General features: G+C 45.8%; 1 protein-coding gene across 1 annotated transcript; it reads right to left on the bottom strand.

The window, feature by feature from the left end:
* Positions 1–4,299: 4,299 nt before the first annotated feature.
* Positions 4,300–21,321, bottom strand: LOC309582223 (uncharacterized protein; the record flags this gene model as incomplete). The annotated part of the gene is made up of 17 exons (XM_082297261.1): positions 4,300–4,463; positions 4,970–4,998; positions 5,733–5,953; positions 6,069–6,194; positions 6,327–6,488; positions 6,731–6,887; positions 7,217–7,299; positions 8,670–9,134; positions 16,633–16,687; positions 17,352–17,454; positions 17,888–17,979; positions 18,530–18,756; positions 18,849–18,974; positions 19,138–19,299; positions 19,659–19,815; positions 19,968–20,050; positions 20,875–21,321. The coding sequence occupies 17 exons, from the start codon at positions 21,319–21,321 to the stop codon at positions 4,426–4,428; spliced, it is 2,733 nt and encodes a 910-aa protein (XP_082153387.1). The 3' UTR covers positions 4,300–4,425.
* Between the last annotated feature and the right edge of the window lie 3,707 nt (positions 21,322–25,028).

Genomic DNA, 25,028 nt, shown 5'->3' with positions numbered 1-25,028 from the left:
GGCTGTAGCACAAGAAGGAGCAAAGGTCAGTTATGCAGCCTGACAAGAGAAGAGAGGCTGTGCCTTCACTGCCTTGGTGCCTCTTTTATACCCTCATCATTGGGTGTTGGGAGACAAACCCCACTGCAGCCCTCCCTCCAAAATTCCTCCTCCCTAGAGGTGAGGCCAACTATGATGACATTCCTGACAAGCAGTGCTGGCAGCACATCGCAGGGGCTTGGGCTTTCTTTTTTAATTAAACAAAAGGCATGAATCAGATGATGTTTTTTCTTCAGGCTATAGTTCTGAAACTTGGAGTTTACTTCTCTGACATTTAAGAATGGAAAAACAAAGTGAGTTCAGCCCCACCCACCTGCCTATTTACAATGCTCACCATGGCTACATTCAGAAAATCAACTTTTTCTAAAAATGAGGTTTAAGCAAAATTCTCCTTTTGTTGAAAAATATACTCATCTCTTCCTCACACTGTTATTCCTTCTTTTCTATCTGTATTTTTTCCCTGTAAAATTTTGGAATTGAATTTGAAATGTTCTTATTCTTGATTTTTTCTTGGAACTAAAAATTTAGATTTTGGAGTCTAAATTTTTAATACAAAAAGCATCTATTCATGGCGTTGTGTGAGGAACAATCAGCATCCATTGGTGTGCAAGGGAGAGTGGGCACAGTACATTTATTAATGGTTGTGAAATAGTCCAGAAGGGTAACACAAGACTGAAATAACTCAGTTAAAAGAGGAGATGTGGGAGGACTAAGATCCTGTTACTTTGGAAAATGTAAAGAGAATGGGTTTAAGATAACACTGTTCTGATAGCAATACATGTGTTTAATGCCAATGTGCACTAGGAAATGGAGTAATATTTAAAAATAAGGCGTGAGAAACACTTAGAGGGGTCACCTTAATCCTTCATTTAAAGTGGGAGTCTGAAACAGAAATAGATTAGAGAGCTAATAAATTGCCAGTGAAATTCAGGAGTTCAGTCCTCCAGCCCTGCTTGCACTGTACAACCATGAGAAGGCAGATGTGGGAGGTGTGTGAGGAAGCATGAGCTGCCCGTGTGCCCTGCTGGGGATGGGGTGTGTGAGGAGTGTGGCAGCTGCCGGGAGTTTGCAGAGCACCCTGTTCTCTGTACAACACAGGGACCTCAAATAAAGCTTAAAGAAGAAAACTGATATGTTTGCTAAAAGCATCATAAGGAGAGCATTGTTTTTAGCACAGTTTTGACAGTACAGAAACTGACCTTAGAACTCAGGATGGGGATTTCAGATAACCCAAGGCGCACAGGAGTCGTTAGAATAAGCCAAGGGGATTTCTGACATTTCCAGTTGAGATCTTAATGCAGGCACAGGGAATGTGCAGCCTTTTCACTTGGAGATGTGCACTTGGGAGGGAAGAAATGACAGAGTCCAGCTGTGCTGTGCCCCTACAGGCTGACTCTGGGCACGGCCACTCACTCCAGGCTGAGCAGAGCACAAGGGTGGGTGTTCACCACTCTGGAAACATGTTTCAAACTGAACCTGGCCCTTTGCCACAGCCCTTCTGTTTTGCTGCTGGGCAGATTAATGGTCTGTGCACCTTGCCAGATCCCTGTGTCTCCGAGGGCTGGTGGCTCAGAAAACAAGTTCAGACAAGCCCTCCTGAAGATAAAAAATTGTCTTAAAGACCCCTGTAATGTCAGTGCCCTGAGGTGTGTGCACTGCCAGGGGCTGTTCAACAGAGAGAGCCCAAAATAAGCAAATCATGTTCCATTAAAAAAAACCTAAAAAAACAGCAAACTAGCAAAAGCACTTCTAGAAAACACCACAAAATTTAGTAGGAAACTTTGGGGAATTTTCGTTCAGTCTTCTTTCACTCAGGCTTGATAACTCCTTTGGAAGGTCACTGGTGAAACACACTTGCTGCTTTCTAACATGCCCCAGGCGTCACGCTGGATCGGTATCAGATGAACGCTTACAAAAACCTGGTAGCTGATAAAAGCTGTTTCTTTCTGTCGACTATTTATCATTGGGAAACAAAATAAATCAAGCAGTCAATACAGACCATGCCCCATAAAATAATTTAGACAATTATTTCTACAGCATTTTCTCCTTACTGGCTGTACAAGGAAATAGAAGCCAATCACCTGCTGAAGTAAAAAAAAAAAAACAAACCTTTTTCAAGCTTATGCCTTTATTCTGGTCTCACTACCTTTGCTTGGAGATTCCTTTTCCAATGTCTTGACACACAGACTCATCCTTTGCACAGTCTCAGCATTGTACCTGTGGTACCTCAACTCCTTGGTTTGTCATCTCCCACAGAGCTTTCCTGGAAGACATTCCCTGACATGTCTGTGCTGCACAAACTCTTTCGTTACCCCTGCTGTGGGATTAACGGAGCTGACACACTCCAGCCCCTCCTCTCAGGACAGCAAGTTCCAGTCAAGCAGCAGCTTGTTTGTCATCTCAGTGATCACTCTATGAGTGATAAGACCATCACTCAGAGAAGACATGACATACCTTTAGAAAACACTTTTTTTTTCTGAACCAGACTCTAAAATTATAGTGTCTGAGTGGTTTATATTAAACATTTCACCAGAAATCCTTCCTTGCCCTACAGATACAAGAGAAAATAAATAAATTTATAAATAAAATTATAAAAAAAATTTAAAACTAAGGCATAAAAACAAGAATTCAGGTTTTTTATTCAGCTTGCATTCTTAGAGCATGAGAATTTCTTGTCAGACTTGCACATCTGCAGCTGGACAAAACCAGAAATCTGCACCAGTGGCCTCCCACCCTGACTGGTTTTGTCACATGAACTTGCTCGCAGAGAATGGGGTTTGGAGTTGTTTGTTCTTTCATCTAGGGAGGTTTCCAGGTCTCGGTGTTGTAGGGAATAAGTTTGGTACAAAGCATGTCTGCACTCAGCAACTGCCTGTACCGAATGCCCGAGAGCTTCTTCTTCTGGCTCTTCCAGAGGTGAACCCCTCAGAAATGGGTGAGCTCCTGAAGGATGCCCTGCACCCCGTGTGCCTCTCAGGCCACTGTTCTCTTTGATTCCGCCCATCTTTCCCCCTGTTCTCCCCATCTTGTCCCTTTCTCTGTGTCTTACTTTTTTAAACTGTTCTGCTCTGCTATCACAGTTTTCCCCTGTCACAGTGAAGCCACTGCTTAATGCCACCATTCCAGAGGCTGAGCAGGGATTGTCAGTGTCAGTAGTGACAGCTCACATTGTCACCTGAGTCACTGCTGAACCAAACCCAAGCACCAGTACCTTTGGATTGAAGAGGATTGCCCCACCTTGAGAGAGGAGGTCCAGAGCCTTGGGGTGCTCCGAGCCATGTGAACACTCCATTAATCTGCTGTGAACATCTAGTTGTGAACAAGGAATCATGGACATTCCCCAGGGCCAAGGAGAGAAGTGCTGAAGGATTTGATGATGTCTCCCTGAAACACAGGCTGCAAACTGATCCACTTTGGGGGAGAGCAGTGTTGGGATACTTTCTGTCTGGGCATGTCCCCATTTTCGTTCTCCCTGGGCTGTGGAGCAAACTGTGCCTCTGGTAACAGCAGGAGCTGGGAAGGTGCTGGTTGGGCTGGAGCCATGGTTTGCTTTTAGCACAAGCCCTGGGAAGTTTCCTTGGCTGTCGGTTTGGAGAGGGATGGTAGGAAATAAAGTCACTGATTTCTGGGTGTCGGAACTGAAAGTGATTCCACTTGGAATTTCAGCTAGGATTATATCCTTTTAATGGCATGAGAGGTAAGGGGGCTGAAATTGGTGCTAAAGGTTTGTAAGCTCTGCGTGAACGGGGAATGGAAGTGAAGAATTCTCCCAAATGCTACTCACCCCTGTGCTCCTGTAGGAGTTATCTATGAGCCAGTTTAACAGCTTTGTATTTTACCCTATGAAACATCTCCCAGCTCCTGCTGCTCGTCAGAACCGCTTCCCATCCCACTGACCCTGCTCTGCAGAGAGCACACCACCATAGTGAGAAACCCAGGCCACTCTTGTGTCCCCCACCGAGGGGCTGGGGATGCTGCTGCCTCTGTATTCCAAGCTCCTGCCAGCAACAGGAGCCAGAATCAGGATGAAGCACAAGCTCCCCACACTGTGAGCATTCTTGGGGAGGCCGGCTGACTAATTCCTGCCTGAGTAAAGCCAAACTTCAGTGAAATATCACAGTAACTCCAAGGAAGTGAAGATTGCAAGAATGTCATCTTTATTTGAGTAGATGCAGCAATTCAGTACATGCAAAACATAGAAATAATTGCAAAGCTGACCCAATTTGCATCCTAATCATCACTAAGTGAATGAATCTGCCTAAACTTCGTGTGACCAAGAACCTTCTGTGCTTTAACAGTCATTTCCAGCAGTTCAGAGTGAGTTCTCTGTCTCAATCCACAGGTGCTGTCTGCTTTTTCTGTTTGCAGATGACCTTTGGAGGACCTTCAGTGCTGTTTCCCATCTCCAAGCTTGTCTCTTTTGTCTGCAGTAACATGGAGAGAAAGAACAGCAATTATTTAAGCCCAGCTCACACAGCCTGCTCTGTGATGGGCACTGAGCTTGGCTTGGGCCTCATCTCTCATTCCCTTCTCTCAGAACTTTCTCTCTCCATCGCCGGGATTTGACTCATCCCTTTTATGACACCGGTGACCTCTAACAGCTCAAGGCAGGTTTTACTGGCATGTTCCTGCAATTCCCCCGAGCTGGCCAAGCTTCAATTCCCATGTCCTTTCATCTGGGGAAATGATTAAGTGTTTTGTGCTTTACTTAGCCTTTACTGTAGCAAAGTGTGAGATGTTTTTCTGATGTCTGACATCTTTTAATGGCTGAAATTTGTTCCATTCTAACCAGAGACATCATTTGTTACTTATTATTTTTTTCTGTGACAAATCATGCAGACCCCAGTTTCTAGAACAGACACAACTACCAGAGTTATGTGTATTTCATTTTAGAAAATAAAACTTCTCTTGAAAGAGAAAGGATTCTTACCGGCAGTTCCCGAAAGGGAGCCAAACATCCTGTGGAACAAAGAGAACAGTTGAAAGGAGAGTTAATACATCAAGTGCTGCACGAGATGAGGATGGATGAAAGCAAATTGTCTATCAATCAGGTACATTCTGTGTGCAGTCAGGGAAGAGATGCCTATCTCCCTGCGCTCCTTCTCAGCAAAGGAGAGGGTGTTGTTGTAGGAAATACATTTTTAAACAAGTGCACTGGGAAAAGACATTATGGAGAAGAAGGAATAGAGGAAATCAAAACCTTTCAACCCCTGCCTCATTTTTTTCCTCCTTGAGGCTGTGTGAGATGAGATCAAGCTGTGCTCCCATGTGGGAGTCACTCAGTGACTGCCTTCACTTCTCTTCCCAGTGTTTCCTCCCACACTGATTCCTGTCGAGTGAAAGTTCTCTACCTGGTAACAGGGAGTTTATGGGAATTCATTATTGATTTTTATATTCTGTAAAACATTATTAACTGCACTGTTCCTGACTGTGATGCAGCTGATTGCTTCAACTGTTAGTTGCAATTAATCTACTGTGCTGCTTATCAGTTCCCCTTCCTGTTTAGAAACTCTTTGAGGTCTCACTTCATGTCAATGACAACTATAACATTTCTAGCTCCACCGTGGTCCAGAAAAATCAGTTTGTTAAAAATTATAGAACCCTAAGAGTATTTAATTGTGTTTACCAAGGTGCTGTGGCAAATGAGCACCATGGCATGGTCAGACTTATGAGGCTGAGAAAAAGGTTCTTACTGGGACTCCTGGCCTTCCAGGAGCTGTCGGTATGTAGCAATCTCTTGCTCCAGCCGAGTCTTGATATCCATGAGGATCTTATATTCGGTGTTCTGGCGCTCCATGTCAGCTCGGAGCTCAGCCAGCTGTGCCTCAATGCTGCCAACCAGCCCCTGGATCTGTGCCAGCTGCGCCCCGTAACGCGCTTCCGTGTCGGCCAAGGTGCCTTCCAGCGCCGCTTTCTGTCAGGGAAAACCACAGACAAGAGAAGTTGCTGCTACTGCAGGGCTCTGTGTAGGGAGGGAAATACAGGCCCTTTCCAGTGGGGGTGGTCAGGCAGTGCAAATTCTGATGTACCATGCTGAGCTGGGACTGCAGCTCGATCTCCAGCCCTTGCAGGGTGCGTCTCAGGTCAGTGACCTCGGACTTGCTGCTCTGCAGTTGTTCCGTGTTAACAGCGACTTCACGGTTCAGCTCCTCGGTCTGAGACAGGGAAAACACTACGTGAGAAATATGGGGGACGTAAGGCTGCCACAGCATTTTTCTGTGTGTTTTAATAGCTGTTTCTTTAATAGATTTTTTGGTTAGTGTTTGTATGGTATGGACAGGTTTTACCTTGCTGTGGAACCAGGCCTCAGCATCCTTCCTGTTCTTCTCAGCCATGTGTTCATACTGGTCCCTCATATCTGCCAGGATCTTGGACAGGTCAATGCCTGGAGCAGAGTCCAGTTCAACACTGATTTGACCGGCCACTTGCCCTCTCAGGGCACTCAGCTCCTGTGGGGAGTGGCAGAGGAGACAAAAGAGGGTACAACTGTAAACTGAAAACATTATGAACCTTCTGTTCTTTCTTCAAGGGCTAAGGCTGACTGACGCCCTGAGATACCAGCAGGAGGGATCTCAGTCTACATAAAACTATTTTCCTCACTGTTGCAGAGCCCAGGACCATCCTGAGGGACTCCACATCTCCACAGGCTGTTTCTCTAGTGCCATTTTAAAACATATTTCTTGGGATTTACCTCCTCATGGTTTTTCTTTAGGTAGGCCAGTTCCTCCTTTAATCCTTCAATCTGCAGCTCCAGGTCAGCTCTGGACAGGGTCAGCTCATCCAGGACCCGGCGCAGGCCATTGATGTCGGCCTCCACGCTCATGCGAAGACCTTGCTCAGTTTCAAACCTTAAAAAAGCAAAACAAACCCATTCAGGTTCACTGATCAACCATCTCACAAGAAACACAGGATAAATGTCTCTGGGTCTGTAGGATTTATGGTGTAGCAAATGTTATCAAGCATTAAACCTTTCTCCACATATTTCACATTATGCAAAATTTTCAGTGGTGCAGATGGTGCTCTTAGCAAAGACATGAAGGGTTGAACTGCATGGACAGGATGAAACCAAGGTTCATACAGGGGTTTTAGGGGCATTCCATTCCTGTTTCACTGCCCTTTGGTTCAACAAGGATTTTTGCCTACTCATGAGATCTCTTCCCTCTCTGAAATTACTCACTTGGTTTTGAAGTCATCTGCAGCCAGCCTGGCATTGTCAATCTGCAGCACAATCCTGGCGTTATCGATGGTGGCATCAAGGATCTGCAAACAACGAGAGCTCATTATTGAGGCTAAAACAACTGTTATCAGCTTCCCTGCTCTGCAGGTAAGAGTGAAGAGTCTATTTCATCTGTAGCTACAGCAAACAGAAGTGTAGGGAAGCATCAGTGATCTACAGCAAACATGTCACATACTTCTGCCAGGATGGTGTTTTGGGCATATCCTTGTGTCTGGTGTATGAAGTGGCTTTAGGTAGAAGTTCCACAGTGAGACAAAGAAACAAAACTAGGTGCTGGCTGAGAGGAAGAGGACTTTGAGATACCATCTTTGGTCACATTTTTATTTCCTAGAATACCCAGGATTGTGTTTATTCATTCTTTTAATGCATCATGAAAGCCTCCGAAGGAAATTTTATTTAGAAGGAATCTCTGTTCAGTTTTACCTGGAAAGCATGCCTGCCACTATGCCTGCCACTTCTAAAACTCAAAAGGTCATCCACAAAACCAGCTGGAACAACATTTTCCCTCCTCAAACTAAAGGGAGTGAAAGAAAGGAGGGAAAAAAAATTAAAAGGAGAAAATCCCACTGCCAGTTCTGCTGTCAGCAGAGCTCAGATTTTAAATCAGGAGCAAATGTGGGTGGGTTGCAGCAAGGAGAAGCAACCTGCGTGGGAGTGGTCATGAACTCCAGGCTGAACTCGGAAAACTAAACCTCGAGTTTTCTTTCTTTTATTTACATAGTTAATCAGCTACGTGTTATGCAGGGTGTGTATCACCTCAGCAATCTGTTATCAGGTACCCATGGGCTCTTGGGGCAAATCCTGCATTTATATATGGGATTGATTACTTCATGTCTGCTGTTTCCTTTTTTTTCCTACACCAAATGTTTCAGTTCACTTGATTCCAAGGTTAAGTATGGGAAATGTAAAAAAAGAAATTATTCTTAACTCATTTTTATTTTCATTGTTAAAGCAGTGAACAGGCCCAGTGTCTGGGCCTCTGAGGGTTTTCAATCTCTATGGTAGGTGAGAGGTTGCAGAGACACGCAGGTTGCTGTCACTGCTTGGCTCTCATTATATATTAGTTTATATATGGTCATATATACATTGACTGGTCATATGTGTATGCGTGTGTATAAACATATGCTTTGTTAAAGGCAAACATTATCAGAGTTCAGTACTCAGGCATCCCCCACTGACTGGTTTGTACCTTCTCTTGGCTAGCATTTAAAAAGTAGATAATTCAATATTGATATTGACTTTATCCCCCCCACCCATTCCTTGCATGTACATCTCCCTCTCCTTCTCATGACCTGCAGTGCTTTCTAGGGGTTCCCTAAGGAACTTTTCGGGTTTTCATACTTCCTTTGTAAGTGGAAATCTAAGACGATTTTTGGTAAATATTAACACCTACCTTGTCTCGAAGGTCCTCAATTGTCTTGAAATAAGGACTGTAGTCCCGGGTTGGGCTTGGTCCTTGTTTTTGGTACCAGTCTCGGATTTTGGTTTCAAGGTCAGAGTTTGCCTCTTCCAGCGCACGCACTTTCTCCAGGTAGGAGGCCAGGCGATCGTTCAGGCTTTGCATGGTCGCCTTTTCGTTTCCTGAGAGGAGGCCATCGCCTCCCAGGCCACCCCCATAGCTAAAGCTGCTGCTGAAGCTGCCTCCACCATAGCCCCCCCCTAGGCCGCTTCCCAGGCCAGAGGAGACAAACCTGGCAGAGGACACGGACACACCTCTGCCACCAGATCCCCCGTGGATGCTGGGGGCCCTGAAGCTGCCACCGAACCGGAGGGAGGAGGCGCCGGGCCCCCCCGCCACGGAGGAGCTGGTTTGCCTGAAGCTGTAACTGGCCATGGGGAGGAAGAGCAAGGACCCAAACTAAGCTGCACCTCAGCGGCTCGAGATCCCGAGGCAGGAGAGTGCCCTGCTCTCCCACCGCACCGCTTTTATGCCGGTGACAATGGGAGTTGTCTCCAGAATGTGTTATCTGAGACCCATGGAATTTATCAGCCCTAAGCCTTCTGCCAACACGGCGGTTCCCCTTATTGGTCAGTGGCTGTTTCCTTCCCCCCTGCCTCCACACGCGGGACGCGATCCCCTCCCCCGGACCGCTGCCGCTCGAAGGAGAAGGTGGGATTTGGAGGAGGCGTCTCCCTACAGAGGGGAGCGTTCCTAAGCCTGGTTAGAGTTTACCTACATGGGAACAAAGGGGCTGGGAGCGCACCCACTACGGCCAACAACGCGGCCAGAGCGGAGTCACACAAAGACTTGTTTTAATAGTGATTCAGCCTGATAACAGAGCTTGTAAGGAGCCCAAATGGTGAACAGTGTGTGTGGACCTTCATAAAACACGTTCCCACCCCTCTGTTTCTCTCATTCCCCTTGAGAAAATGTCTTCTTTCAGAAATGAAGTTATCACTCTTTCTGTCTTTGCTCTCAGTTCCGTTTGGGCTAATAGAGAGCGTGCTGTGTCTGAGTCTGGTTTTCTACAGATACAAGAATCTTTCTGAAGCAGCCGTGGCTGCCATCTGTAGCAGAGAGCAGCAGTAACATCCCTAAGTACCTGGGGAGTGAGAGAAACAAGTGTCTGATTACACATTGAGTCGTTTGATTGCTACTGAAGGAGAGAAGCAAAGAGAAGAAACAGAATCACTCAGTCTTGTCTTTGAGAGTAATGAAAATGTCCTCTGTTACCCAAGATGGATTTTCAAAAGCTTTTGTTACTGTGCGCTCCTGCCTGAGCATCCCTAACACACAAAGGGATACTCAGAGCTTTCCTTCCATTCTCTTTCTTTCTCGTTCCCTCCAAACCTCTGCAACTCCCCAGAAGTGTTTCGGAGAAAGAGAAAGTTCTGGCCTGGCAGCACTTGCAGCTCTTGGGAGCAGCCAGGCCTTTCTATACCGGTGAAAAATGCTCCAGGTGTTTCAGGCCACACAATAGAGCTGCACTCCCTTTGTACAGGGGTGTCAAACTGCGGGGCAAATTCAGGGAGGGAAAGAGCAAACAGCAAATGGGAGGCTGGCCAAGGCACCTGTATCACCAGGTAATGTGGAGGCCGTATCAGAAGGAGCAATTCTGCAGTGACTCAGGTGCGGAATATATCACTGGGTACACACAGGATATGTACCACACTTCAGCTCTTTCCTCTCTTTACAGACTGCTGCCTTCCACAACTCCATCCTGCACTGCAACGCTGTGCAGCCTTTCCTCACAGGCCCAGGGACACTCCTGCTGCCAGAGACACACCGCTCGTTCCTTCCAGAGACCTGAATGTCCTGTTCAACCCTGGGTGGGACAAACCTGCCCAGCCAGTAACTGCTCCAAGGACTGTGAACAGCTGAAATAGTGGTGTCAGGAGGTTACTGAGAGAAAACTATTGGAGAACAGTTACATTTTTGTTAAATATTGAAGTCCATAGTTAGAGCGTAAAGAGCATTGGTCCATGCACTTTTCTTCACTGAACAGAAAAGCAAGAAGCTGACTGGAGAATAAGTACCGGTGTGGTCTTTTTGAGACCTATCTCCTGCTGAAGGAGAGAGGAACATCTGTCCCTCCAGGTACTCCTTCAGCATTCCCTGGACTCCCGTATCAGAACCTCAATGCAGTGTATTTTTGGGTTTTGCAAAATAAAGTGCACATCCGTGATGCTGCATAATATTTTATGATTCAGGTCATGAAAATTGGGATCTGGAAGGCTTCTGGATGCCCTCTGCAAAATCTTTAGTAAAAGCAGCAATCACCATATATTGAACTGTCAGAATATTGCTCAGGTACTGCAGGCAGGTTGGGTTTGCATGTGCTTACAGGGAAGAATTTCCCAAAGAATGAACTGCAATTCTTAGTGGCAGTTTGCAAGTACAGCTGGAAGTGTCAGGAGAAGAAAGACTTGGGACACACTGTCAAATGGATTAATCTCATTTATAACACCGAATACGTCATAAGCCTCTAGTACCAAATCAATTCCTCACACAGCATTTTTGCTAAAACTTAATGCTAAGTCTTTTAACTTTCCATCTCTGTTTTACCTCAGTGTGTTTGTTTTTGTAGGGACTCCCTTAAGCTGAGAACGTGTACTTAAATGCTTGGAAAAACCTTTAGTATGGCAAGTTGAAGAAGGTGCTATTAGCATTCAGCATAGGTCTCTTTTTCTCCCAGTACAATAAACCTAATTTATGGCAGGGTCAGCTTTTCCCCAATAAGGAATGGTCAGCACAGGGAATTTCCTTTATCTTTGCCTTATCAGAGAAGGGAGACACATTTTTTCAAGCGAAGTCATCCAGTCACGCCCAAGCTCCTGTCTGAGATCTGGTTCTGCTTTACCTTTATCTTCTCTGCCTTGCCAGTCACTGCTGCTTTAAAAAATCTTTCATATTGTTTCAGGATAGTTTTATTAATTGTCCTGTAAACCATTTTTTCTTGCCCTTGAGGACACTGGCATATCCTTCTCTCTTTTCACATCCTGCTGAATTTGTGTCCAGGGATAGCTAATGCAATTACACTTAAATGAACTTGCTGAACATTTTAACCAACTTTGTTAGTGCCTATAGTCCCATGGATGCATCTATGGATGAACGAGCAAAGCCAATTTATTATTCTGGATTTACCTTTTAAATTTTTAACTGTTTGTTCCTTCTGGTAATTGTTCCTTTCTGCCTTTGCTTCCATCAGTGAAAATGTGCTGCTTTTTCATGTGCACATTTTTAGTCTCCATCTCTTCTCTTGCTCATCTGAATTTTGTCCACCCTCCCAACTGATCATGTCACAGGCCCTCTTATGATCACAGCTTAGGATGTTCTTCTTCCCTTTTAAAGATCAGAGGCATGAAACATTTGCAGGTCTTTAATTCCAGCACAAAATTTTCTATTTTTTTGTTTAAACTTACTTGTGGGAAGAACCAGTGACAACAAGCTCCGATCTGCAGCTGGTAGCAAGGTAACTGCAGTTAAGGTTTGCCCAGCATACAATTCTCAGCTGTCTGGTTTTTACAGCCCATCATAAATCTTTTTTTTTTTTTAATCATCACAAACCTGGCATTGCCATATATTTTCTGAATGTGCCAACAGATTGTGAGACAAGAATGTTGCTGTGCTAAAGAGGCAGGTCCCAGCACATGCACACACAGCTGTGAGTGGCTGGAGAAGAGGGTAGGGAAGAGCAGAGCAACACTGGGAATTTGCTCAAAATGACTGTTTTTGCAAAGCAGAGGCATTGTGATGAAGGGAATGCATCATTCATTCCTGCACTGAAAGAGGTGAGAAATAAGGTTGTGTAAGAGAAATTGTGTTCTGTTGTGTTAACAGAAATTGTGAGAGTGAGACACAGGACAAGACATTTCTGTCCGGGGCTCTGGTTTGCTCGTGGCAAGACAGAAATGATGGATCAATGATTTGAGCTGAACTGGAATGATTCCTGCCCAGGCTGCTGCAGTGCTATTGGGGCACAGAATTTAATTTCTCAATGATTGCCATTTATAAAACACTTGAATAGATTGGTATGAGGAAAATACATAAAAGATCCTCCTGAAGAGCTCAAGCACTTCAATAACTGGGAGCAGTGTAAATACTTTGCAAATCCTTGAAACTGGCTGTGGTGTGGAAATTCCTCATTGTTGTCCCTGTTTCCCTAGAAACAGAACTAGCTTTAAACTCCTCACTCCTCTATCATTCCAGAGCTCTTATGATAAGGCAAATCAGGGAATAAAGTACCTAAGACAGGAAAATAAACCAGATTTTCTTATCATGAGATTAAAGATTGTGTGGGAAGGAAGGCTTGGTTGGGGCACCAAGCCCTAGGGAGTGCAAGTCAACTCACTGGATGTACTTTCACACTTCCTTTAACCTGTTATCTGGCTGGTAAATCTCAGTATGATTGGGCTGGAAACTATTATTTGAGAGTCAAACATCCAACTGACAGGAGGTTATGTTCCAAAAGTCAGGTTTCTGCAGGCAGCAGCAAAGGCAGCGCAGGGGCCTCTGCCAAACCCCAAGGGACTGAACCTGTCCCAGGCTCAAGGGAGCAGTGGCTGTTGGACACTTGCCATGGCCTCTGCACGCTGCCAGGATTCACGCTGAGGGAGGAGGCCTGGGGCTATCCACAGGGATCTTCTCATACGCCACATGGAAAATTCCTACTCAAAAATAAATCCTAGACTTGGGAGAGACACAGAGTAGATGGGGTTCATAGCACAGAGCTGAGCTGTTTTATTCTGTTCCTGTCTGTAAAACATTTGTATGTCTATTATTTTTATCTATGTGCTCATATATTTACATGCACATATTTGTATATATGGACTTACAGATTATTATTTCTCTTTCTAATTTTATAAAAGTATATTCTGATCATAGGGGTAAGCCACAGCTTCCAGTAAGGGCAGAGATTTTACTGCAAGGCTTAAACACATGTTCTGGATCTAATTAGAAAACAAGGAGCTCGCTTAGTACCCTCCTGGTGGATCCTTGGATTTGGGCTTTCCTGATCCTGCTGGTGATTTCATACTCAGTTTTTCTTGACAGGAATTTTCACAATCTGCAGACCTCTGGTTGGGTTCAGTGAGAAAATACAACTGTTTATCTATGAGGGCAAGCCCTGTAGCCTCTGGTTTGTGGAGCTGCTGCCAGGGAGGTGTTTTAAACACTTGGTTCTCATGGCAACTCTCAGCCCATGGAAACCCCTTTGGAGCCCTGGTTCTGGCTGCCCTGGCTGGTCACACAACTTTAAGGGACCAAAAGGGAATTTCTTACCACTCTAACAGTTTGTGCCACTTTCGAAAAGGAGTGTTTTCTCCATGTTTGTGAGTGCCAGGTAAGTCACTTCCTGGGCAGTCCTGGCTGTTACCTTCATAAAACCCAGGGTTTTCCACCAGACTCTGACACCCATATTCAGCTTTAAATCTTCTTTTTATTAAAAACAGAGGTCTGTGCCAACTGTCTGTATTTTGGCAGCCCACTGCCAGCAAAGCAAGTGACTGAAGCGCTTGCTGAGTGCCTTTTCACGCTTTCCTAATGGATTCAGCTTTAATAACTGATAAAATCTGGTGACATGACTTTCAACAGCATTTTCGACAGAAAGCAGTTGTTGGCATTTGTTTAAAATCTTCGTGTGTGTGTGAGCGCTGTGAACTTTTGGGTACAGCCACGATTTTCGATAGTCTGACATCAGGTTGTGGGAAAGAACTGAACTAAGATTGGGAATGTTGTCAGAAAATGTTGATTACTGAGGCTGTGGGTGCCTTTGATCCCAGCCCTGCGCGGGTTGCCAGGGCTGGGAGCACAGGTGTGTGCCAGGGAATGGTGTTCCCTGGAGCCAGGCTTGGCGGAGCCGCGGGAGCGTGGGCTCCCAAAGTGCGCTATTAGGAGTAATTGCAGCATGCAGAAACCTCTCTTTAGGCGGTACTAAAACAGCTCTGAGAGTCAGCTCCAGTGCTCCTGAGACTACGTGTTCACTGTCACTTGTCCTTTATCATGGAATCATGGAATGCTTTGGGTGGGAAGGGACATTAAAGCTCATCCAGTTCCACCCTCTGCCACAGGCAGGGACACCTTCCACTAGAACAGGTTGATCCAAGCCCCTCCAACCAGGCCATGAGCATTTCCAGGGATATGGCAGCAAATACTTAAAGAAATTCCAAAGTTGGTTGGAATTAGCACTCCAAAGTGTTATATATGATGTGAAAGCTAACAGAAATTGTTACAGAGAGAAAGGATTTTCCTACATGAATTCTCATACTTGTTTAACTTGGCTGCTGCTATTTTTCATGGTTATGGTGGGCTGGTAAATGTCAGAAATATCACAGGAGCAGCTTCCTTTCCTCTCGCTTTTTGTTACAGGCACAGTGAGTCAGAGTTTCTTTTCTCATTCCTTGAGTCAGTGGTGGGCCGAGAGGGAAATCTCCCTTGTCACCTCTGTGGTTCCATTTCCTTGTAGCCAGGAGTGCCAGAGCCTGGCAGGACTGTGCACAAAGGCACCAGGAGTAGCGGTGGGCTGCCATACCTGTCCATACCCGACAGCTGCCTTTCAAATGGAAGCATTTCCTTTGGGTTTAAATCCTGCAGTCCTGATCCAGAGTGAAGTCCCTCAGAAAACTCAGTTCACTGAATTCTGCTTCTTGTCTTGAATTTCTCTCCATACAGCCACTTCCCCCTCTTATCTTCATCAAACCTCCTGAAAATGTTGTATTATCCGGTTAGAGAGGATTAATTTCCAGAATTGAGCCAGAATCCACGGGATTTGGGGCCTTGGGAAGCGGGAGCAGCACAGAGCGCCCCCTGCAGGCCCGGCTGCTAGCACAGCCATCGAATCCGAGGCATGAAATAAAAAGAAAAACGTACCGATTTTTGTATTACTGAAGCTGTTCTTTTCTTGTACGAACCATGTCCCAGGCCTGAGGCTTTAATTTATTTTTGAGAGTGTTTTGAGCAGTTTGTGTCACAAATCCTAATTAGTATTTCCTGAATTGCCATCAGAGGATGCCAGAGAGCCGACCCAAATGGGCAGACACACTGTCACCCACAGATAAATCTTGTCCCTCGTTCAGAGCTGTGGGACACGCCACTGGAGCAGGATGAGGCTCAACCACCGCATTCCCTCATGCTGGCACTGAAAACGTGTCCCACTTAAAAGAAAGCAGAAGGGATGGATATTTGAGAATGTTCCCAACAGATAAAGAGCACAAATGGCTCCTTTCTGGGATTACAGACATTCTTCCTAGTTAAACTGTGCCTAAAGAAGGTATTTGATCCCAAAGTCCGTTATAGCTGGCTAGTGCTGAGGAGGTTTGGGATAGTCAGCCCTGGTTGATAAGAGAGAGGAGTAAAAGGGAGCATAAGGCAGAGCAGTCTCTGTTACTTGCACAGAGCCAAAGAGTCCTGTTGTGACTCCAAGGAGATGCAGTTCTGCTTTGACTTTACAAACCTTTGTTTCCCAGGGAAATAGTTTCTCTGACTCATCTCTTTCCTGCTGTGCTGAGAATTCAGCTTGGATTGTAACATGGAACAGTCTGATGTCTTTTAAAATAATACCTTGTTATCCAAAACGATGATGTTTTACCTGTCCTGACTCTCTTTGCCAACCAAAGTGTAAGTGTAAAGCTGTGTGACAGAATAAGAAATGTCTGTGATTCAGGAGGTGTTCAGGGAACAATGAAGCCTGTGAGACCCACCCAGGGTATGGGACAGGGCGGCAGTGGAGTCACTCCCCTGCTATGTGGCTGACCCTGTTCAGCAGCTTCATCAGCCCTGCAAACCAAACACTTAAATGTGGATTTGTAAGTTTGAAATGGCTGAGATATTTCACCCTTTTTCTTCCTCTGTTGAGCCCAAGTAAGGTGAGCGTGGTACATGAAGTGGGGCAGGTTTAGTAACAAAGCTTGAACCTTGCCTGCACCATGCCATTCTCCACCGAGAGCTCTGACAGCACGGAGCTGGGAATGACCCTACGGAATAAGGGAACACACTCCTCCATTTGGAACTATCAGATAAAAGACCTGAGCTCAGATTTTCTGACATGGCAGGAGGAATAATCCCAACAACTGAATGTTGGGTTAGTAGAACTTTCATACTCCTCACTCATTTCCGGATCTAACCCTTTGCTTTAATTGAACAAGATTAGACAGTGCTCTCATCTGGAAGCTGGGAAAGGGCTGCCTGGATAGGATTGATTTCTCATTCAGTGACTCAAAGGAAAGTGGTTTTGATTTGACAAAATTTTCATGAAATTTTGAGGTTAATTAATCCTGATTTTTCACTTCAGCTGCTGAATTAGCAAATCAACTACTTGCACATCCCTTGCAACATATGCTATGAAAAAGGGGTTCCCCCATCCCTTTCTCTTCCCCATAGGTGTCACCCTTGAGTTTAATGTAGATGCGTTTATTCATCTCCAGGATTTTATCCAGTCATCATAAGATTTAGGATTCACATATTACTTTGGAACCATATTACATAATTCACACAACCTTAATTTCTTTGTGTATCTCACTTGCTACACCTAAATGTAAATACAATATTAATATACCAAATAGACTGCTGGACACAGAGTTTTCTTTGCACTGCAGAAAGGTAAAGCTTTATTTGAGGAATTGTTGTGCGGTAGAGTACCAAGTGCACTGCAGAGACCTGTGTGTAAGCACAGTGATCACAGTGATGGACAGCATGAGAAGGGAGAAGTAGATAACTTTAGGAAAAGCATTTGGAGAACAATCTGTGTGTGGGGTACATCACAGCGCGTGTGGGCTTTGCGTTACCACGTTGTGGGCCGGGCTGCTCCCATGGCACTGATTGGATCAGGGAAGCCCAACGAGTCGGTGGTATCTTAGCACACTCTTGACTGCCCTGTGCAAAGAAAGAAGAAACCATTGCTCCAATAGGGAAACCAAGTGTCTCTTTGCAGCGCTGACACTTCAGACTCATCCACTATTTAAATACCCATTTGTTAGCAAAAGCATGGGAAAGGAGCTTAATCTGTCTCTGGAACTGGAGCCAAACCACTTAGAAATTAAGAGCTTTGATTGTGAGTGGTTTAATCCCTGCTGCAATGGCAGATGTGGAAGCCATAGCACAAGGTTGGTGTGAACAGGAAAAGGGATGAAACACAAAGCTGTAAGTTTGGATCCTCTTTGGAAGATGTTTCTTACCTGCCTTGTCACTAGATTGACCATGACAGTAGGAACTAGAAGAATAAGAGTGGGAGGACATTCCTCCTCCTTGGAGAGCTCCTTGAGATGATCTGTGAAATGAAAGGAGTTTTAATGAAGGGAACAATAAATACACAGTGACATCATGTGCAGTGCATGTAACAGTGCAGCTTTTCCTGGATCTTGCAAATATATTTTTATATATAGTTTTTCATTTCATTCCCTCCAGATGTATTTTCCTAGAAAATTGTAAAAGCAGAGACAGCAAGAGACTGTTGCAGTATAATTCTTGTACTCTCACAGTCCAGTTTGTACTTGTTCCTCTACTGACAGAAGGAATTTCATTACAGTTTGGTTTGGCACAGTGATTCCTCTCATGGAATTCACTGCACACAAACAGGTCAAGAGGAACTGATTAACTCAAAACCTGACAGTAACAATCTCCTTTGTGTTTCCCTTGGTGTTTGATGTGATTATGAAGTTTCTGATAGACACATTTCAATACAGATGCTGTGAAAAAAAGCTGCTGAATTTAGATTTCAGCTACAGACAAGTAAAATATTCTGCTCTGTCTTCCATGAGTGCCAAGAGAGAAAAGGTTGTGATAGAATTTCTGCCCTTATTTGCAAACAGAGAACGTACACAAGATCCTGCTGCCCCTCCTGCAGCAGTGCCCGGTACTGCTGGATCTCCTGCTCCAGGCGCATCTTGATGCCCAGGAGCATCTTGTACTCCTGGCTCTGACTCTCCACCTCACAGCGGATGCTGGCCAGCTCCTCCTCAACGCAGTTGATCTGCCCCTGGATTTGTTGCAGCATGCGGCCATAGCGAGACTCAGTTTCTGCCAGGGAGTTTTCCAGAGAGCTTTTCTGGAAGGGCAAACACAGGAGTTGAGGAGCAGAGTTCTACGGCTCCCTGCCTGTGCCAAGGAGGGAAGGGCTCGCAGATCCTGCCCACATACCGTGCTGAGCTGCGCCTGCAGTTCAATCTCCAGGTTCTGCATCTCGCGCCTCAGCTCGGTGAGCTGGTGGCTGCTGGTCTGGATGTCCTGGCTGCTGGAAGTGACCTGCTGATTGACTTCTTGGATCTGCAGAGTCAAACCCCAGAGACACCTTCTGAGCCACAGGGGAGCAGATTTGCTGAATGAGAACTCAAGTCTCCAGGGAGCCTCTCACTTTCAGTCAGTGCCGGTACCAGGGTGTCTGAGCTGTCCCACCAAAGGAGGCTCCACTCTTGGCATTGCTACATACCTTCACCTCATACCACTGCTCCACCTCCTTGCGGTTCCTTGCAATGATCTCCTCGTATTCATTTCTCAGGTCATTCAGGGTCTTTGTCAAGTCTTCTCCAGGGGCGGCATTGACCTCCACGCTCACATCGCCACCAGTTTGGGACTGGAGCTGCCTCATTTCCTGCAGGGAGTCGAGGGAGAGACACAAGAGCACACACAGGTCATTTGTTGTGCTGGGGACTGTGGGCGAATCAGTACCAAGGTACAAAGGAACGATAATCCCATGGCATAAGGTGGAATTGACTTGATATGTGAAGGTGGGAACCGTGAAGAACCAACAGATTATGTCTTTGGCTGTGCTATCTATCATTGTATTTGTCATAGGTTAGCAAGCTAAGTCTCAGAAGTGATGTTCTTCTTACAGCTTTCTCTATGACCTGACAGAACCTATCAGATGGCCAGTTTGAAGAGGGACAATTCTTATCTCACAGAAGATAAACAGTAATGAGTATTTTGGACCAAACCACTACAGTATTGTACCTCCTCATGGTTTCTCTTCAGAGCAATCAGCTCATCCTTCAAAGACTCCAGCTCGGATTCCAGTGAAGACCGAGTGGTAGTGAGACCATCCAGGATGTTTCTAAGGCCATTGATGTCAGCCTCCACGGTCTGACGGATGACCAGCTCATTCTCATACCTGTACCAAAGGAAAGCAAAGCATTGCACATTCATTTTATTACACTGTGTAGGCTTGATCACACCACTTTAGACAGGGCATCATCCACCTGCATTCATGAGTCTCATAAAATTAATGACAAAAAGAGGCAAGGTTCACAGGGAGGCACTCACTTCATTCGGAAGTCATCAGCAGTCATCTTGCTGTTATCAATGTCCAGAATCATTCTGTTATTGTCCACAGTGGCAGAAATGATCTGCAAAAGGGAAGGTGGAGAGGAGTCTTGTGTTCTAGATTTCCAGGACAAGCAGAAAGAAGACACAAAGCTTTGCTAGAGTGTTACTGTTGGTCTTGGAATTGTTTTATGGAGTAGTGCAGGGGCCACAGAAAGTTCTTGAATTGCTACGCCACAAGGACTGGTGTCTGCAACGTTTTGGCTTTCCAAAGATTTTGATGAAAGAGTATATTGGTGGGGGAAAGAACAGAAGAACATTTATGTTGGGAAATTGCCAACCCCTGTGGGTTCTGCACTCTGCGTGTAGGAAGCAGTGTGGTCTTTGCCCCTGATGCCATAAGTCATCTCATTAGGAAAAAAGTTGATTGTAAGGGAAGACCTTGGTCCTTCCCCCTGGTGTCTGTAGGAGTGTGCAGGGACAAAGGGAGCTCAGATCCTGCCATCCAGGTGCTTTGGCTTTGCACTCCATCCAGCTGGACTGGGTGGGAGCAGAGGGAAGCACTGTGAACGCCACATGGCTGGTTTGGAGCCACCTGCACAACGTGGGATGTACATTCTGTGAGCCAGCGTGTCTGTGGCTGGCGGGGCTCCTGGTGCCTCGGGCTGTGTGCCCGGAGCACGTCCCTGTTGCCTGTGGGCTGCTGTGAGGGTTTGCTCACCCAGGGGATGGGAGGTGCGGCTCAGCAGGTTTGTGCCTGCGGTACCACCAGCACGGCGGTCCCGTGGGCGGTAGAGCCCAGTGCTGAGGATGGAGGGAGGAGGAAGGAGCAAAGAGGAAAGAGGAAGGCCTTAGAGGAGAGAAGAGCATGTGGGAGATGGAGGCACATGTACCAGGATGATCCTACCTGATTTTGGAGTTGTTCGATGGTCTGGTAGTAGGAGCTGTAGTCCTTGGAAACACTGGGAGCTTGTTTCCTGTACCACTCCCGGATGTGGTGCTCAAGCTGAGCGTTCTCTTCCTCCAGCCTTCGCACCTTGTCCAGGTAAGCCGCCAGGCGGTCGTTGAGGTTCTGCATGGTGACCTTCTCATTGCCGCTCAGCAGCAGGTCTCCCCCAGGGCCGCAGCTCCCCGCAAAGCCCCCGCCAAAGCCCCCAGCAAGGCTGCCCATGCTGAGGCTGCCCCCGTAGCCCCCGCAGGCTGCCCCACCGTAGCTGCCCCCGCCGATCACGGAAGAGGCGTAGCGCCGGCAGGACACGGAGGAGCTGCGGCCGCTGCTGCCACCACAGGCGCCTCCACCTCCTCCTCCGCTCCTGTACGAGGTGCTGGATGTTCTCTTGATGCTGCAGCTCATGGTGAAGGGATCAGATATCCAGCCCCAGATGCAAAGCTCTGCACAGCAAGATACAGGAAAGCAAAGTGCAGCGGGCCGTCCTCGCTGGTGGCTATTTATACCTGCCTGGGTGGGTGTCACCTGCCAGGCAGTCCAGCTTCCCATGGGGTTTGCCAGCCACAGTGCTCATGCCGAAAGTGATGTGCTAAGGGGAATTTCTTTTGGGGCTTGGGACGGCCCTCCCCCCAGGTACTGTGTTTGCATGCTGATTCACACCAAGCCTCCACTGCAATTTTGGGTGGGTGGCTGTGAGTTAGATTTTGTTGGAGATAGTTTGTTGCTGGCTACTTAGTGAGAGAGACTCATTTTAATAGTTGTTCTTTGTTCTTTGGAGTAATTTTTTTTTGTCCTGAAAATGGGTGGTGAAAGCACCACCTAATCACTCTGCTTTAATTTCAGAAGTATGAACTCAGACACCCTGTGCATGAGGCTGGTTTAAATTTGCCTGAAGAACTGCCACTTCTGGAAACAGAATCTCTAAGAATTTAGGTACTTCCCTTGAAAAGAAAGCTCAGTGTGGGGACTGTCTCTCAGGGTACTTAGATTGTCGTAAATCACAGTAGAATGAGCTTAACAGCAGCAATGTTATTTCTGTTCTCACCAAACTCTGGTGGTATCACTTCCAGGAAATCCTCCTGTCTCATGCAGAGAGCCATGGGCATGCAATGATGCCATTTTAAAGTTGTGAGTTTTTAAACATTTTCGTGCAAATTTCCAATCACTCAGAGATTACCTAAGCTGAAATATGTGTGTAAAATCTATATGGCTGCATTGGCTGTATCCTGGGAGAGGAAAGAAAGGATTTGGCTTGGCCAGATGGAGGCTGAGATTGTTATTAGCTGGCTCTTGAGGATGGAGGTAGCAGGACTGTTTGAAATATAGACCAATCCTGTTGTCCATGTAGGAAAGGGCACAGTCTGGATTTGAGTGAGTGTGTTTGGGCTGGAAACTAAGGGGAAATTTTTAACTGTGGGAGGCAGCAGGGTCTTGAAGAGCTTCCATTACAGAAGCTGTGGATGGAGTAGAGAGTTTCAAGTCTGATCTTGGTCAGTTGATGTTTGGAATTTTATCCTTGTGTAACAGATGCAGCTGTGATGACCCTCTAGATCCCCCTTACCTTCAGTCTTTTGTCCCTTCGTGCTGAACAACTGCACCATTTCTGTAAGGGGGCAGGTTGTGATGAGCCCTTTTTTGGAAAGGAAACTTCATCTTTAAATAACTTTAGGAAAATGTGAGTTTTAAGCCTGAAAGACAAGGGGCCTCATTATGTGAGGGTTGAACTTTGATGGCAATTCATCTCTATTTGGAAGTTACAGTTTACCCGTTCGTTTTGTTGTTGGTTTCTCCATTTATGCTGTTACTTACACACACCCTGCAGTTGTGGCTCAAGCAAGATTTTTTTTCTAAGCCACAATGATTATGAGATCCATAAAAGCTACTAATGCGTGTTATGGCTGACTGAAGAATCATGGAAAACCATTCACCCTCTTTCTTGACACACCACCATCCCCATATCACAGATAATGTAATCCTTTGATCTGCGTAATTATGATTGTTGTTTTATTGGTAGCTCTCTAATTATCTGCACGTCAGAACCAGGTGCTTTGCATATGTTACTGAGACTGAGTCATCATTATTAAAAAATAAAAATTATTTTCTCACAGGGTGTGATTCCTTAGTCATATTTTCCTCATTAGATTGTTGCAATGTACTTTTATTCTCCCCTATGAGATGTTTATTGCTGATTGGTGTTAGTGCCAGAGGTGTTGATTTTATATCTCCTTCTCAGCATTGTTGCATCACAACGCTCGACCCAACAATTTCTAACATTTCCCAATGCTGTAATTTCCTATTATCACCAGGTGCCTTTTCTTTTTCTCTCTATCCCTCTCTTCTTTTTTTGAATAGGTGGTCTAACCATCATTACTGCCATAACTGCATCCCAAACACTTCATCTGTAGACTTTCTGTTCTGTAACTCGGGGGTATCTCCTTGTCTCCATGTGCATTTCTGGCCACTGTCCTGTGTACATGGCCCTTGGCCTGAGTTGGCCAAGTCAGTTTGGACCTGCTGATTTACTTCACCAGCCAGAAGAGCCAGGTCTGTTCAGGAGCCATTACCTTTCATAGTCCTTGCAATGACAGAAGGAGGTCAGATGTTCTTAGGTAGAAGGTGTTGAGGCTCCTCAGCCTTTCAAAGGGGCTGTAAGAGCTTTGAAATCACATCTTCCCCTGGCAGACCTTTAGTGCAGCCCATGGACCTCTGCAAGTCAGAAGTTTGTTTGAAGTAGGAGTGCTGTGAATCCTTTCCCAGTGCTGTTTACTCACTGGTGAAGTTGGATGCTGAGCCCCAAACAGATACTCCGAATTGGCAGAATAACCAAAAGCAGCCTGTGGTTTCCACAGAGGCTGTGATGCCATTACTGGATGTATGTCTTCAGTCACACGAGAGGGAGAGGACGATCCTAGAAACAATTACTGGCAATTAATTGTTTTACAGTAAATGAGTCAAATGTGGTCTTGGTAAGAAGAGTGCTACTCCCAAGAATTTCATCAGGAACTCCATTTGTGCATTCCTCATGTGTCATCCATTGTCCTGGAGCATCACTCAACCTGTGCATTTGTTCATTCAGAGCTGAAGGATTTCCACATCCCCCCATTCTGGCCTCATCTTTCTCTTATATGACTCCATGGGATGGGCCCATAAACTTGCAGAAGTGTAGACCTACAGCAAATCTTACTATGTGTGAGCTATTTTAATTCTGCAGTTGTTCTAAGTCATTATTCATAGTCCTTCCAACAGCTAAAAAAGGAGAAATTTAGAGGTAATTCCCAAGAGAAATTAAGCTCTTCCAGCAGAGCGATCCTTTCCTGTTGTCTTTCTCTCTACCTACCTCCTGTTATCAATGATGGTCCCTAATTGAATTCTAAATTCCTCCCTGCCAAAGCCTTTTTTTCCTATGCTGTAGATCTTTTCAGAACACTAAGCAACTGTATGGCATTTTCTAAGAACATGGATGAGTGAAGTGAGCACCAGGAGCAGGCAGTGGTATCAGGATCACAGAAATAGCACAAGGTTTCTGGAGCACCTGCCAGCCCTAGATGGAGGCTGTGGGTCTTGCTGTGCCTTTGGCACACCTGTGGTGTGTGTTGTCACTAGGACAGGCCTTGCTCCATCCCTGGGTGGGGTAAGTCCCCCATGGATCAGCAGGAATGCGTGGAAGGTGTTGTGCTGTCAGCAGCAGGACTCCACAGTGAGCTGATCCTGCTGCAGAGACTGGTGCCCCCTCCTGAGGACTCTCCCCAGTGCCACCCACTGCAACAAGGCCTCACACTCCCAAACTGGCTCAGAAATGGGGACAGACACTGCAGCTCTGGAGTTCCCGAGAGTTCTCTGGATTAGGACTGTATTTTTGATCATTCTGATGCTTCTCTGTGCTTCTGGAACATTAGAAAGAAGCAAAATAACCTTTAAGTGCTTAATTATATACATTAACTGTAGTTTAAGGTTCCATAACTGTGCCTCAAAAGAGAAGTCTCCTTCAGCTGCTTCAGCTATAGTAAATACAGCTGAGACCTGAGTGAATTCTGGCAGCCTCTGGAGACCAAAGTCATGTTTGCATTTGCTTTACATCACTTTCTATACTGTTAAAACCTGAAATGAGCATT

The sequence above is a fragment of the Coloeus monedula genome (assembly GCF_965178545.1).
Source record: "Coloeus monedula genome assembly, chromosome: 26".
Lineage (NCBI taxonomy): Eukaryota > Metazoa > Chordata > Aves > Passeriformes > Corvidae > Coloeus > Coloeus monedula.
The sequence above is the reverse complement of the archived record's forward strand: the minus strand, read 5'-3'. Positions and strand labels throughout refer to the sequence as shown.